Source organism: Cryptomeria japonica, chromosome 10 (genome assembly GCF_030272615.1).
Source record: "Cryptomeria japonica chromosome 10, Sugi_1.0, whole genome shotgun sequence".
In the NCBI taxonomy this organism is placed as follows: domain Eukaryota; kingdom Viridiplantae; phylum Streptophyta; class Pinopsida; order Cupressales; family Cupressaceae; genus Cryptomeria; species Cryptomeria japonica.
The window spans coordinates 856,641,795-856,659,227 of record NC_081414.1 but is presented as its reverse complement, the minus strand read 5'-3'; the positions used below and the strand labels follow the sequence as shown (position 1 = coordinate 856,659,227).

Sequence of the window (17,433 nt, the reverse complement as noted above, 5' to 3'; positions counted from 1 at the left end):
TTTGATTCCGGATGGTAATCTTGAAAACCACTCCATTGATTGTCCATTTAGACTCCTAGGAAAAAGACACATCAGGTAAGTTTCATCGTGAGCAAATTCCATGCTCATAGTACAAAACTCCCTAATGTGATCTTGAGGATCAGATTTTCCATCGTATTTGTCATATTTAGGAATCTCGCAATGTTGCGGAAATGGTATCATATTCAAATTTTTATCAAAAGGATAAGGGCATATATCTTCTAATGAATACTTCTTGGAGCTTGTCCCATTTTGCATGTCTTGTATCTGTTATTGTAGAGTTTGTATTTGTTGAGTAAGGTTTGACAATGTATTATCCACATAGTTTCTCCTTGTTTCTTCGTGAGTTCTCTTATCACCACGCTCTTTCCTTTTGTCATCCCTTTCTTTCCTTGTTTCTTCATTGCTTTCTTTGTTCACATCTTCGTTATTTGGCTCATCTGTGTTTTGGGTGTTACTTGCCTCCACATCTTGTTTCAAGCTTTCTATGTTAAATTTTTGTGGTAATTTAGCTCCAGATTTTTCCAACATCAAGAGATTTTTTTATATTTTTTTTGCCAACAATTTTTCCATTAGCCTATCAAATTTGAAATCTTTCTCAAGGTCTCTAATGGTGCTATTGATTGCTTCTTCGTCAACAACGATAAATCCAAAAGTTTGGAATTCAGGATTATCTTCTTCCTCCATTTGTTGTTGTTTTCTAAGTTGTTCGTATTGGGCTCTGGTCCAAACTAGCATGTGATTATTTCAAAGTTATTGAAATTTTCAAAGGACAAAGTCAATAGGTGATTATTGGTTTAGGAAGATATGCCTTGTTGATTTTACCACTATTGTTTGTTCGTTGGGATAAAGCGTCTCTTTGTTGAAAAGCATGTCTTTGCAAAATTTCACTGTCAAATTTTGTACCGCAGCCACGTAGGTAGTGATGAAACGGTGTAGGAATGTCCTATGTTTCAATAAGATCTTGCGATTGATATACAAGAATCTTATCTTTTTCTGAGTAGCTTTATAACTGGGTTTTCTTTTCTTAAGGGGGTACTTAAAAGTCATATAAGCATTTGACAATTTTCAAGTTTGTTTGATTCCAATGTTGGTGCAATTCTAGTTTTGGTATAACCTAGGTTCAAAATAAGAAAAATATATCCAAGATTAGGAACCTAGTATAGATTGATCAAGCTTCGTGATAGAGGAATTGATTATCCTGATGAGAAACTTGACAAGGATGTTGATTTTTGCACTTAAAATGTTTGAATCAATAGCTTGTTGAATGTTGATGTTTATAGAACTTCTTGAGAATTACCTGTGGGATTAGTGACCTAGTTGTTGAGCTATTTTGAAAAGTATATGATGGTTTAGAGATAAACCTTCTTCAAGAATTATTTTTTTACTGATATTTTTGACACTTTGGTTTTGATCTGGTGTTTCAAGTATTGGAAGGTTTTTGTATCACTCTTTTGATTAAACTTTTCAACAATTTGTTGGATTTTTGCTCGCTTGTAGATGATAATTTTCTTCAATTTTTGACCATTTGGAACATGTTACAGACATAGAAGACACAATGTTTAATAAAACAAAATGCACAAGCAAGTACAATCCCTATGGTAGGCTAAGATAGTAGTTGTTGAATCTCACGTGGGGTTTCCCCCGAGGCTACACTATTCAAAGCAGATATTTAGGTGCTTGACCCCACTGGCTCCACCCTCAGCACTCACTTCTTCAGGGTAACCAAGCACCAGTTTCCATTAAAACTCCCCATGGCAAACTTTATATCTCTACTAGAAACCGTATGTATGTGAGCCGCTTCAGAGGTCCAACCTCGTGCGCCAACAACTAGAAGGATTTTGGCAACTAGTACAAGTGGTTTTTAGTAAAGGCTTCCGGTCATGTGGCCACACATATGGCACTTTCAGCTCTGTAAATATGGAAGGTTCCCAACCTATAGAAGTTACGCTCCATAGGGTTTATGGGGAAACATAGTGTCGATATGAACTTATCAGCACATGTTGTTTGAGACTTTCGTCACAAACATGATTTATTTATAGTGGATTGGAAAGACTTGGTATTAGTCCGTTTCCACTTTAGGTCATTCCCCTCTCACTGGCCCCCTCAAGGCAACTCGGGAAGGCAGGCCCTCTAAAAGTTTTAATTGCTTGAAAGTAAAGAAAGCATAAAAGAGTGGGTTTGGTTTTTTGGTCATCCAATTAAGGGGAGAGCATATACCTACCACATTCGAGACACGGAATATAAGTGTTCTTTTTAATCCTTTCAAAACAATTTTTGGCTAAGTCCTATTTGGAGATGCTGCTCCAACAAGCATGGTGTTTATTTTAGCATTTTTAAAAGTCTATGTGCAACTATTTTAGAGAAAATACTAAAATGCAAGTTGCATGTTGTCAATTTATCCTCTTAGTTAAACTAGATGAACAAGATATGATATGTTACTTCCCGAAACAAGGCTTTTAATTATCTAGATGAGGAAATGCATAAAATTTGCCTTAAATACCATCCTGCACATACATGTTAGTAATTTGAAAATTTTGATTTCTTGAGCATCCGGACTTGCAAGAAAATTTTGTCAGTTTGCAAACAGAAGCGCTAATCTAACATATGCGCTATCCTTTTGCTCAAAAGCGCTAACCTGCACATCAAAAGTGCTAACCTAGACTACAAAAGCGCTGCTCTGTGGATACAAAAGCATGATTACTTTGACAAATGCGCTAACCTAGGACACAAATGCGCGAACCGGTGATGCAAATGCGCAGACTTTAAGACAAAAGCGCTAACCTAAAATGCTTATGCGTTAACCTATGGTGCAAATGTGCTAACTTAGAAGGCAAATGCGCTAACCTAAGATGCAAATGCGCTAACTTGCAGAACAAAAGCGCTGTCAGATTTCACACATGCGTGAATCTGCATTACAAATGCGTTAATTTTACTTTTTGCGAGATTTTTAAAGGTATATGCAAGGTCTATGAGCCCCACGGTGGGCACCAAGATGTGTCGACTTGAATTTCATCCTCAAAATGTTACCTGCAACAAGTTAATTTCACAAAATACAAATGGAAATGCTACAGGAAATCCAAACTCAACCAATGAAACTGCATGAAGCACTAATGAAATAAAATACTAATATATTACCTTCATGACTTATGTCCCATTGTGTCCTAACTCCACTGTTCCAGGTTGCAGATGGTGTGCTCTCAAACAATGCACCGATGGCTTCCAAGATGACATATGAAGAATGGATGTATTTAACTGATGCTATGATATGCAATTCTACATGATTATGCTAAAAATGATTATGCTAAATGATATTTACTATATGATAATTGTTAATTGCTATTTGCTTCAAAAACTCACGGATGCATAAGATTGATTTGAAGACTAACTCTCTCTCAACTGAAGCTCTTGATTTTATAGACTTTGAGAGGATGAGATGATGTGGCTGGATCAACGGTCATGATCAGATCTACAGATTTGAATAGCTGTGAGCAAAGGTGAAGGTTGAGAGAAAGGAGGAAGGAGAAGACAAGTGTCACTCATCTACCTTGACTGGGTTGCTGACTGAGAGAATCTAGGGATGGTTGGAGGAGATTTAGGCATGAGAGAACAAGTGGACTCAAGTCCTTCCTAAGATGTAGGGGGGTGTTGGAGAGAATATAGAAGATGGTTATGAAATATGTGTACGTACACAATTTTCATTAAGTTTGGAAGTTGAGGATAAATGATAAATTAATATTTAAGAAATATTAATTTCCTTAGCCACGTGTTTGATGAGTTGGCAAACGGATTTAAATAATTTAAGAAATTATTTAATATTTTGAGACTATAGGATAGGAGAATTACTATTAAATATCAGATATTTAATTAACTTGGTTAAAAGGATAATTAAATATTAGATATTTAATTAATTAGAGGAATAGGATAGATGAATTAATTAATAAAATATTAATTAATAGAAAAACACGAATAATGAACTAAATAAATTAATCTTTTCAAATTAACTATTTAATAGAAGAATAATCATTAAATAAATATAAAATATTTATTTAATTGCTCATAGCTATTTTTATGTGTATACAACTATTATGACTAAATAAATGACCAGATAACAACAATCAATGACTAAATTAATGACCAGATAACAACAATCAATGACTAAATTAATGATTAAATATATGACTAAATTAGTGACTATCATGACTAAATAAATGACCAGATAACAACAATCAATGACTAAATTAGTGACTAAATCAATGAGCAAATCGATGACCAAATCAATCAATCAAAACAACCAATAAATGACTAAAATAGTTTCGTCATAAATTTGGTTGCGTGATTAATGACCAGAAATAAACTACTAATGGTCACATGATCTAATTTAGTCATTTATATGCAATTTTTGATAGTTTTTTGAGTCATATATTGTTGTTTTTGTACTAGTGAGATCAACATCAACGATGGTGGTATGTCCACACAGGCCATCAACACCGACACACTTGAGCCACTCCATAGTGTGTGAGGTAGAACACACATGTCCATACCACGAGTGCAGGTCAGAGCATCATCAACCATGCAGTTGAGCAATGAGCTTTTGAGCAATAAATTTGATACCCACTCACTAGCACTATCTTCCATACAAAGAAACCACCACAAGTGAGGAAAATGGGGTTGTGTTAAGCACTGGTCAACGCATTGCCTGATTATAGTGCAAAACTAATCACAAGGCAAAGTAAACCACACTAGCCAAAAACCAAACAACTCACTGAGCACCACAAGCCAAGCAGAACAAAAGAAACTCTCCAACATACTAGCCAGAGTAGAGTTTTCACTACCATAGCTACTCTTTTTTAAGAGGGATTTCATCCTCAGGAAAGTTGAGATGGACTTAGTCCAAATCTCTAGAACCATAGAGGATTTTCTCAAAGAGAAATATCAAAAATAATAAACTCAACATACCAAATGAGCTCTCCATCCGCTTTTTAAAAATCTTTTTAGGGAATTTTCAAGAAACTCCCTTTTGAAATCACTTTATTAATTTATTAAGCCTTCTTAAGTCTAAAAAGTGATTCACTTTTTAAACATTTCCAACCAACTATAACATTGAGCTGCCCCATAATTTTTTTTATTAAAATGGCCTTAGGGACATTAGTTAAATATAGCTCAATAATACACTGAATTAGCTACCATGGTTGAAATGCATCAAAATTGAAATCTAATTGTGTAGGAGTGATCATGACGATGAAATATGATAAAACAAACCCAACTAGATGACTAAAATTAGACACTTCGTCCAAGAATCTTAGAGTCCAAATTGAAAATAACATCTAAAAGCATCATATCGCTCCTCTATACCAATTGAGCTCACTAATAACATAAAATTACTCCTCTTAAAAAGATGACACAAACCTAGAAAGTTAGTAACAACTGCACTACTAGAGAACTTGAAAATGGGGACATTATAATTTGCCCTTCCCAAAGATTGCTTATACACAAGCAATGACAATAGAACACCACAATCATCAAATTGATCCATATTGAAACTAAGAAGGATCCTTAGGTAGTCTGAAGTGAACTTAGGAAATTTGCAGCACCAACCTCTCAAAGCATTGTTGTACAAGATGCCAACGCAATAGACCTCCTAATAACCACTAGTAAGAAGAACAATCAAATATTGCATAGACTTAGTCAACTCCTCAGAGAATTGCTCTTCGAGAGAGCCAAATCGATGCACCATAAGAGTGAACTCCATAAAGTCAACACTAGCTCCTACATCTTTAATAGTTGTTGAACTACAACCCAACATGATCCAAGGGTTCCAAGTCAATCTCAAAAAAGAGTTACAATGGTGACATTGCACCACTCTGATCATAATTGTCAAACTATCATGCCCAAACCGCACTCACCTATCCTCAAACCCCCAAAAAGTAAACATCATCAAAACCCAATCTGAAATTCCTAAAAGGGTTATAATCTATAACATGAAGCATATCTTGCCAAGGCATCTTATTGAAGTCCAAAACAACAATCCAATTGTCCAACTCAATCCTAGGCATCGAAAAAAAAATTGTTCAATAATAAAGAATAAAACTCAACATATCCCCTCATGACATCCCAAAATTGAACTAGACCAATCATTGTCACGACTCTGAAATCTACCAACCAGGGAATGTCTCTCACTCACCAGAGTGAAAGCAACAAATTAATGAATAGGGTCCAGAAAAACACTCACAACTATTTGACCTAAACTCTACTAAGGCTCAAAATCAATATAAACCTTGCACAAAAATTATAGAGATAAAATGTATAAGTTAGACCTTTTTTGATATAAATGATTTTGCATTGGACTGCAATAAAACTAATATGAAGTCCATTACATGCTACAATAAAGCTCAAAAATGAACAATAGATGAGGGATAGGATATCCCATAAAATTAGTGCTTGATAACATACCCAAATCTCCAATGAATGAATGATAGCAATGAAGTCCAATCTCCTATGTATGCATAGCAACAATGAAGTTCAATCTCCAATATATGAATATGCAACAATGAGGACTGAGTTGCAGCAATCCAACATGCATAGCAAGTTAACTGAAGTCTGTGCGACAACTAGAGTTGGATTCCAATAGTAACAATTATTGAAAATTTCATGCCAAATGAAATATAGCAGCCAACAAAGAAACAACTTTTAAACCCCAAGTTCTTATTTCTTCCCTCTAACTGTAAGATAAGATATCTCCAACAAATACCAACCATACTAATCTTTCACAACTGCAACTAATCTTCTTCAAAAGGGATTTCATCTTTAGAAAGACACCAAGTCTAAATATATTGAACCATGTAAGATTTCCTCAGAGAAAGATATCAGAAATAATAAACCCAACATACCAAATGAGCTCTTTATCTCCCTTTCTATAAGCTTTTTTAAGGAACTTTTTAAAAACTCACTTTTAAAATCACTTTATTAATTTATGAAGTCTTTTTAACTCCATAAAGTGATTTCATTTACTTTTTTAACATTTATGACACTTAAAATCACTTTTAAGCATCTCAACATTTAAAAAAAATTGTTCTCTTTCCAACCAACTATAACACTAAGAAACCCAACAAATTATTTTAATTAGACCACCTTAGTGAAATTAATGAAATATAGCTCAATAATACACCCAATTAATGGCAATGATTGAAATGCATCAAAATTGAAATTTGATATCTTACAAGTGATCAGCCGATAAAGATGATAACCAAATACAATTGGGTGATTTACTATTAAATGATGCTTCCCCTAAGAATTTTGGAGCCCACTAATCTTGTATGTACCATTCCTATCTACATAATCAAATGATGTATTCGATAAACCATAAGACTCAGGGGCTGCACTACATACCTAATCGTGGTACTTTTTCTCGTTTGAGTAATTTTACACTATTATTACCTTTAAATTCAGCTAGAAAATTGAAAAATAAAGAAAAAACTCCACCCATCTATCGTGTTGCCTTACATCTTCTACACTCGTATCTTGTCTCGTTTAACCAGTTAAGGTAAAAATCCTCCCTTAACGAACTTGGAGCTCGGCAACTCCCTAGGTTTGAACCTCATGCCTTTGTTAGGATACAGTTGTATAATATTCCAAATTTTCTTGTAAAGCGGTTTGATGTGTCTACAATATTTTCCCAAAAACAAACATAAGCCCTCTGCAAAATGGAGATGCTTAACCTGATGTCAATAACTACTGAATTTACGTAGCCAAAATAAAGCAATTTGATATTAAAATGAAATCTATTGAATAAGCAAGGGCCCGTCAACATTTAACATTCTCAATAAAGTTGACCTCCATACTACAAAAAAGTGAATCCAGTAGTAGTATATTTCCCATGCAAATCAAATACAAGCGTCAAATTTTACCCTCATATGCATAATGATAATTTTCTATGAGTTTCCATCTAGTAAAAACTGCAGAATTTTTGTCAAAATTATTGTCCAACTTTTGCAGATTATTACTAATTTCTTTGTGATCACTTAGAAAATCGTGTGAAGCGCCCTTGTGAAATGAATATCTAAACAATGAAAAGAAAATTCCCATTTTCAGTAGCTCTTGTTCTGCCATATATAAATATGATGAGAAACAGGGAAAGGGTATTGTGCTCGCAGTATGTTAGATGAATCAAAACAGCATTAAACCTGTTATTATGGCGAGACTCAATCTTGTAGTGTAGGCAAATTCAACGTGCTACATCTGTGTGAACAAAATGGAGCTAAGTCAAAATCTTTTGCACAGTCCTAGGTGTAAGCTCCTTAACTGTAAATGCGCGCAAAACTTATCCATGTTCCTAAGTATGGACTCCATGAAAATATATGCCTCCAGAAACTAACTCTTCTTGATGACCCAAAACTTAAATATATAACTCCAAGTATCTCCCTGCTGAAATTGGAGCCAAACACAACTTTCAGTTAGCACCCAATTCTCAGAATAAACTCCTCAGAAGTCAATAATCACAATCGTCAAAGCTATCTGACTTTGCTTCATGATGGACCATAGTATGGGGGAACTCCCGGCATTGTGGTGCCTATCGTGGGCATTCCAGGTTGGACAGTTTGTGGGAGTTGAATAGCTGCATGTTGTGGAAATTGAGAGCTTGGGTTGTACTGTGTTGGTGCACCAGCTCCATGGGGAACAGATAGTCCTGTATACACAGGTTGTGCTGCAAATGTATGCCCATATGATGGTTGTGTCACATAAGAAGGCTGTGGAGCATATCCAGGTAAAGGTGTGGGGTAGGCTTGTGGGGCAGGAACTGATGGATGTTGCCTTGGATAGGAAGAAAATTTTGGGTTTACTGTGCCATAAACTGGTGGAACATGTGATGCCAACTGGCCTTGAGGAGATGGTGCAGCCTGCGGCATTGTTCTCTCCTTCTGACCTTCAATTGCAAGTTTTACGGTAACTGACCTTCCCTGCAAGTCAAAGACAGTACATATTTTCATATTTTATGCTACATAAAGAGAGAAGCATGTTCCTTTACAAATCTGAATTGCAACTATGTAAAACTTGCCTATTACTTACATCGATATTCCTGTTTGTATCTTCAAGAGCTCTCTTTGCTGCTTCAATAGTCTTAAATGTAACGAAAGCAAAACCCCTATTGGGGATAAAACTTGTTAGAATCAAAATAACAAATGATGCAACTTCCAGTCATGCTATTGGAATTGATTACATTCCCACATAAACCCCTCACACAGCAATTTTAGAAAAAAAATTCAAAACTTTTCCTTTCATATAACATTCCATTCCGTTAAACAAAAGGCAACCATCTCCTGCACTTATTTTTTCTTTCAGTTAATCTCCCATACAGTTAAACAAAACACAACTTTCTCTGGCACTTGATTTTTAGTACCTGGATTTGCTTGTACTCTTATCATATGCAACAGAACCTTCCTCTATTTCTCCATATTGCGAAAAAATAGATATAAGAGTTTCACTGGATGTCTCATATGAGAGGCCACCGATGTACAATTTCCTCTGAGACTGGTCAGCAGCTTGTGCTGGATTTGTGCCAGCAGTTGCAAGATTGCACACTGTGATTCGACCCTGTAGGGTCAATCTCACACCAAATTAAACTCCAAAAAAAACAAGCAATGCATCTTACCTAAATTTATTACAGTAAACTTCCAACATACTTAAAATTGAACCAAACCACAATTCACAATGTCCATATGAATAATGCAGACTAAACATCCATAATTTTATACAACTTTAAGCCCAAAATTAATTATTTTCTTCAAAATAATGTTCTGATCCTTTGCACCTAACAACAAATACCAACTGCCTACATAACCTGTAAAATCAAACCAACAGCAACATTTCAAAGATACAAACAAAAGGAGTAAGAAGTTATTTGAAGTTTACTTCAAAATATTTTTGGTTCACATGAAAGGCAGCAATGTTCCTTTTAGTCCACAAAATCAATGTCCGGCCATAATTGATTTTCACAAGAATGGCAATGTATTACAACCACTTAAATGCTGAAGTACAGGCATTAATGATAAAACTACATAGATCATCTATTGGAACATGCATTTGATATGTCTGATGTCAGACATAAGGCACTTAAGGTGATACCACATTCGCTAGTAAGATCCAATAAATTGAACACTATATTACTTAGCAAAATCAACAAACAAGAAATGCCAGTGCTAATCATATAGCCTACACTTAAAATAAAAATGTTATAAATATTTACAAGCTAGGATATATACTTACATCAATAGTCTTGCTAGGCTCCTTCAATGCCCTTTGAGCAGAATCCATATGCTTAAATGTAATAAAACCAAAACCCCTTGGCTTTCCAGTTGCCTTATCAATGATGACGGCACCCTCTTCAACTTCTCCATACTTTTCAAATGCCTGGACAATAAAAGTCACAGGAACAATCACAAAAACTAGTTTTATATGTAAACGTTACTTACCTATTAAGCCTCCAACAAAATTAGTTTTCGAAGTTGGGGCAAAGAGGTGGAATCCGAACGACAATTGATCTTGTTGTTGGTTATTCTTCAGAATTGATGTGAAATTAGCATAGCATCATGCCAGACAAAGCATAACAAAACTTATGTGCATCCAGATCATAAAGAAATACATAGCCACTTAACACCATTGTAAACACCTCAAACCACACACTAGAGGCATTACAACTAAACAACATGATACTCAGTACCTGCAAACATACAAATCAAAAGCAAGCAATCAATCATGCACTCACTTCACGCAGAGTCTGTGAAGAAGTCTCCCAAGACAGTCCACGCACAAACAGCTTCCGATGAGCAGGGTCCTTGCTTGCAACATCCCTAATATTATCTGCAACTACAGGGTACAAACAACCTCTGCAGGATACCACCACAAGCATTCCAGTCAATCCATTCCCAAGCAATAAGCAAGACAAACAAACCATGCCAAAATAAATGAAGGAATTAAACACTTAGCATCACATGCAAAAAGAAAACAAGAAAAACAATCTGAAAGCTTGAAACATGAATAATGCATTCAACAAGCAATAGAAACTGCACTACAAGAAGCGTAAAACACATGATAGCAGTAGGAAGCTTTTAAATAAGCTACAAGTAAGAAATCTGTAACAACATTCTTCTCAAATGGGACTGGAATGCAACTGTAGAAGAAGAACCAAACTTTCCTTACAAAAAATGATCTAAAACATCATTACATAATTTCCTTTCTAGCAATGTCCAGCAAAAAACATGTGATTCCATCAATAGATTTAAAATCCATAAAAGGAAATATAAATTCATTTTATATACTTCAACCAAGATGTTTCATTTTAAACACATGCAAAGCATATTGCAATGATATCACTGAAAATAGAAAGAAATTCAATGGCTACACTACGTAGTAAGTACTAACCAATAGTAAAGATGAATGTCTCAATGGGAAAAATGAACAAACCACCACCACTACAACTTACAAGTAAAAGGGAGGCCATTGATAAGAGAAGCTATTGCCCCTGACTCTTGAATTGTGCACAACTAAGAAAAGCAAATGGTAGAGACCATCAGCAACAGGGCCTAGTCAAAGGTTTCACTTACCAAACTAATTCAACCCACCTTTGCAGTGATTCTCCGTGGAGTAGACAGCACATAAGTTCCATTAATTCAAGTTTATCAGATTCAAATTTCAACCCATATATCCAATAACTGTCCTCACAATAGCCAGAACATTTATTTTTCATAAAGTATATTAATTGATTAATAGTGATACCCAACTAAAGTTTACGTTTCAAAAAAAATACCCAACTAAAGTTTTGAAGTGAAGGTTGTCTATTAGGTAATCACCAAGTGAGACACCAATTTAGTGTATGAGACGCCTTTCTACAATCATTCAAAAGGGAAGTACTTTTTCCATTTACCTTACATTTCTTTGAGGCATGTAACCCTAGCCCTCTCCCAACTCTAACATGTGACCTTCATTATGAAGTACATGTGACTTCACCATCAAGCCAATTCTGGCTACATGCATAGGGCCTTATGCTTTGACCCAACCTATATGTAAGAGTAGCTATGCTTTTTTTCTCAAAACTTCTTCCATGTATGATAACAATGAGGAGCGCCCTGACATGGACCTTACAGATAGGCCATTTGTTGGAATTAATATTACATTTTTGTATAGTATATTGTCGGTTAGATATTAATAGTTAGTAAATAAATAAAGAAAACAAATGCTGGTTTTCGGAGCTATTTTTTCAGATCATAGTTTAGATAATTTTGTGTGGAAAAGCAAGGCTTTATAGGCCAATGCAATGTAATGCAAAATTAATGTGTAAAATCCCAAAGAAATCGATATATTATTCGTTATTGACTGCAATGATGGTGTCATCTGTGTCTATTTGCTCTACCAAATTCAGTATGATCAGAGCAATATAAATATTCTGCCATGTAGTTGATTGTAGACTGAAGGTCATGTGATTTGACAGACTAAATAGCATCCCAAAAAAGATGTAGCATGTGTCCCTGCCTGAAGAATGAAAAGGCTACCACGTAGTGTGATAAATGCAGAGATGTGTGCTTGCATTCAATTTTGGAGAATGGAGTTTTGTGGTTGATAAAGATCGAGTGAGGGAAGAAAGATATGTAAGCACTACACTCTAAAGTTTGGAAAGATCTTCTGCAAAAGATGTGTTTTATTAAGTATCACTGCTCAATTTCTTAATATTCATGAAAGAAATGCATTATGATTAGAATTATCTGTGAACCTACGGAGAAAATATCCAAATCAGAGTTAGACACATCAGTCATAGAAGGCTTCATATAAAAGTGAAGATGTGTGGAGAGGTCCAAAAACTAGTGGCACTGAATGCTTGGGGAGAACAGAAAAGCATATGTAATGACCCCTACTAAGTTATTTTGACCAAACTTGCAATATGACTAGTTTCAGCTTAAATATATTCCGTTAAACACTCAGATACCGGTTCTCCCCTATTTTGGCTGGGTCCTGGTCCTGGTCCGTGCCCGGTCCTGGTCCCAGCTTGGTTCGCTCTGGGTCCCACACGGGTCCTGCCCAGGCGGCTGGGTTCCCTGTGGGACCCAGGGCGAACCTAGGAGGACCCGGGTGAACCCAAGCCCGTGGGTTCCCAAAAACGGGGCCCACGAGTTAGCAAGAAATTAAAAACAATAAAAAAACAATATTTTTAATCTTATAATTACATCTAAACCCTAATCCGCCCCTCTATGATGCATTTCATGCATCAAAACATGCATTCAACCTATTCTACTTGCATTTTTGAAGATTTTTTCTCTACAATCAGGCTTCTTAGTTTTTGTATTTTTCTTCGAAGGTGACGACTACGAAGGTGTGAGACACGCATCAAAGGCATAGGAATCATTGGAGAAGAAAGATTTAGCCGTTAAAGGTAAGTGAATCTGAATTTTTTTCAAGTTTTCAAGAATTTTTCCAAGTTTTTTTCAAATTTTTAAATTTTTTTTTAAAGTTTTTTAAAGTTTTTTTAATTTTTTTTAAAGAAGTCTTGTATATTTTTTTACACTTTGTATGCATAGTATGGGGTTATAATACCAAAATTTTAATAATTTTTTTCAATAATGTTGTGCGTTCTCTTTTCATTTTAGGTGCACTATTCATATAATCATACATAATGGCTGGAACTGGAAGTGCAAGTGCAAGCTCTAGTTCAATTGCAAATGTCCGAAATGAAAATACCCCCTTTAAAATTGATCAAGATTCACCACTTTGGCATTATACAACAATGATCAAGCCAGTGTCTGGTGGTGGGGGTTTTGTTTGGCAATGCAACCATTGTGGCACTGAGTATACCAGCTCATACTTTCGAGTGAAAGGCCACCTTTGTTTCATCCCTGGGCATGGAATAAAATTTTGTAAGGGATCAGATGGCAAGGGGCTGTCAAAAGCTCTAGTTTTGGGATATATTAGAGAACAAGAGGAAGCTGATAGGAGAAGTAGCAAAGCAAAGACTGATCATCCTCTTGTCCATCCAAGCTCAATGTCTAAGAGGCCTTCTAGTAGCATTGGCTCCACAAGACCAGCTGGTTCACATCCTTTCATGCAAAACCCACCAGTTGATGCAGTAGAGAATCAGAATGTTGTGGCTTCACGGAAAAGAGGCCCATTGGATTTTGCCTTCAAAAATGAACTGAGAGAGATTGCAGATTCCAAAATTGGACGTTGCCTTTATGGCAATGGGCTTCCTTTCAACCTTGTTAGATCACCTTACTTTCGGGACATGGTGCATACTCTTTGCAATACACCTTCTGATTATGTTTGTCCAGGGTATGAAAAGGTGAGAACCACCTTATTGGCAAAGGAGAAAGCATCCATAGAGTCACAGTTGAAGGTCATCAAAGATACATGGCAGGAAACAGGTGTGACCATTGTTTCTGATGGATGGAAAGATTGTAAAAATAGGCCATTGATCAATGTTATAGCAGTGCGTCCTAAAGGGGCAATGTTTTTGAAAGCAGTGGATTGTGAGGGGCAAGTGAAAGATGCAAGTTTCATTGCCAATATCTTGATAGAATGCATTGACATGGTGGGGCCTCAAAATGTTGTCCAAGTTGTAACTGACAATGCTAAAAATTGTAGGGCAGCAGGGACTATAGTGGAGGCTACATATGGTCACATCTTTTGGACACCATGCGTAGTACACTCACTCAATTTAATCATGCAAAAGCTTGGCACACAAATTGATTGGGTGAAAAAACTATATGCGGAGGGCGAGGAGATTCAAATGTTTGTGACTAATCATCATATGTCACAAGCCATTTTCAGGACCTTCTCCAAGTTGGAGTTGTTGAAGGTAATTTATAATTACTAATTTTAAATTTTATTTTTTAATTTTTTAGTTTTAAATTTGTATTTTTTATAGACTTGCATTTGATATATGTTGTGTATTTTGTTATGTCATGTTAGGTTGCTGAAACACGATTTGCATCTCACACGCTCGTCTTAAGACGACTTCTGAAGGTGCGAGACGCCTTGAGTTCTATGGTCATCAACAGCTTGTGGAGTGTATGGAAGCAGTCCCACACAGAAAGAGCTCTAAAAGTAAGAGCATTGATCCTTAGTGAGAAATGGTGGGATGATGTGGAATATGTTTTGAATTTCACTGAGCCCATCATGAGCATGTTTACCCTCTCGGGTAAACGGTTAAATGCAGAAAGTAAATGCACAGAACATAATGGAAATACATTAAATAACCAGTCTCTATATTAATTCAACAGTCCATGTACATCAAGTGCTTATAACATTACATTTGACATGACTATCATGATCCTACTTCGAAGAAAAGGTACACAATATATAATACCCGAAGGAGTGCGACACAACCGTCGCGACTCCAACTACCTACCCGTCGGCTAACTAACTGACCGCCGTAACTCATTATTACCGACGACAACATAAACATAATATAACAACATAACATAATGATTATTCCCATCAACATCATCCCCCCCAAGAAAAGAAGTCGACTCCGACGACTTAATACAAAATAGAGATGAACGGCAGGAACTACTGACGCCAGTCGGGCCCGGATCTTATACACTTGCTGCATCCTCGCCTGAAAACCCTTTTCTGCTACCATCCGATGCTCAAGTGCGGATTTCACCAATATTGCTTCCTTTGCCATCACAGTCCTCCTGTGCCTAACCCAAACTTGTCTGCAAAACATGTTTTTCAATCTCAGCTTCCACCAACTGCTACTCGAATGATACTGTCTCCCTAGCCAATTTGTCCTCGATAGCCACCCGTGCTGCTCTCCCGGCATCCAACTCCTGGGTACGCTGAACTAAGTCTCACGCGACTATTGCCTCCATCCTGGTGGTCAGCTCCTCCCGAGCCCTCTGTGCATCCACCATGGCAACCTCACGTCCAACTGAGACATACTCCGAGTTCCTCAAAGCGTACCAGTCATGCCTGGAGGTGGCCACAATCCGCTGGCACAAATACTAGGAGACACCCCAAATCCTCCATCATACTCCCCAAAGGCTAAAAACTGAACTGAATAACTCCCTGTTGTCGTACGACTGCGCGGACCTGCAATGCCTTCCCTCAAACTCTGTTTGTTCGCAACCTCCAAATCCGTCTCCCTCTACGGCTTATGGCTTCCTCGCCAATGCTTAGCTGCAAGCTTCTTTCTCACAAGACGGACAACCACAATACTTCCCGTGGTCTTCTGTAGCTCAAAATAAACTGGGGGTCTGGGGGCAACGCCCCCAGCGGGGTCGAGGGGCAACGCCCCTCGCGGGGTCTGGGGCAGCGCCCCAGCGGGGTCGAGGGGCAACGCCCCCGCGGGTTCGAGGGGCAGCGAAAGTCCATGTCGCACAGCATTTCTGTGATATTTTAAGATGCCAAAAACCCTTCTTCTCCACTTTGAATTTCCAGGAAACTGGCTTCAAACTCCAGCAAATCATTTTAAATCTGGTCGTCGTCGTTTTTTTTTAGCACTGTAATATCCCCGATGGCACCCCGGCCATACAACCTCCCTGTACGGTCAACAACATCACTGGCACCTCCAATCATGCGGCTGCTTGGTCTACCTATGGCGGTCGTTCCGTGCTTTACCCTTCGAGTCGCGTGGTGGTGCGGTGTTCGGCGTCTTCTTCCCTTTACCCCTTGCTATGCGGTGATGGCGGTGTGCGGGATTGTTTTGTTCTTTTGTCGCGATGGTGTTGTGCGGCGTCTTTGATGTTTGGCGGCGTTTTATTCTTCCGCGGGCTGCTTGGTGACTGCCTTCGGTGGTGCCACCGTCGGTGATTCCACCGCACGGTGGTTCCACCGCACGATGGTGTCACCATCGGTGGTTCCACCGCACGGTGGTGCCATCGTCGGTGATTCCACCGCACAATGACCATTTTCCTCTTCTTCTTTTTTTTTTTTCGACCGTACGGTTGCTGTCGTACGACCATGCGATTTTTTCCATTTTTATTTTTTTTTTTTAATTTTATTTTTTTTCAAGTTGTCTAGAGAGTCTTCGGCTCGAGTCCCCTGTCTCTAGGATCGCTCTTCATCCTTCTCAGTTTTCCTCGCCCAAAAGTCTCCTGCTTTTGTCCCGTGCCTCTCGAGTCGCTTGCCCGGCCTCTTAGGTCCCCTTCCATCCTCTCGGGTGTCCCTCCGGACTCCCGGGTGTCCTTCCGGCCTCTCGGGTCCCCTACGCGCTTCTCGTGGTAGGGTTTCAATTTGAACCTATTGGTGGCAAGTTTATTTTCCATGGCCATCCAAAGACCTGGAACCACAAATTCTACAGGGACCATGGTCTCCTTCCCATACATAAGAAGAAAAAGAATAATAAATATTTTGAAGACTGCGGTCTTCCACACAAGGTTCCAATTGTTGCCAACACTCTTTGGATTATCTACGTCGCCAGGGTTTGGG

General features: G+C 37.6%; 1 protein-coding gene across 1 annotated transcript in view; it reads right to left on the bottom strand.

Moving 5' to 3' along the window:
• Window positions 1–8,078: 8,078 nt before the first annotated feature.
• The window catches only part of LOC131065178 (UBP1-associated protein 2C), a 29,809-nt gene continuing 20,454 nt past the window's right edge, over window positions 8,079–17,433 (bottom strand). Inside the window, exons 2-6 of the mRNA XM_057999621.2 lie at window positions 10,781–10,901; window positions 10,282–10,425; window positions 9,416–9,609; window positions 9,085–9,160; window positions 8,079–8,975 (exon numbers count right to left, since the gene is read on the bottom strand). Coding sequence (XP_057855604.1) covers window positions 8,544–8,975; window positions 9,085–9,160; window positions 9,416–9,609; window positions 10,282–10,425; window positions 10,781–10,901 — 967 coding nt within the window. The 3' untranslated portion in view covers window positions 8,079–8,543. The remainder of the gene's footprint in view (window positions 8,976–9,084; window positions 9,161–9,415; window positions 9,610–10,281; window positions 10,426–10,780; window positions 10,902–17,433) is intronic.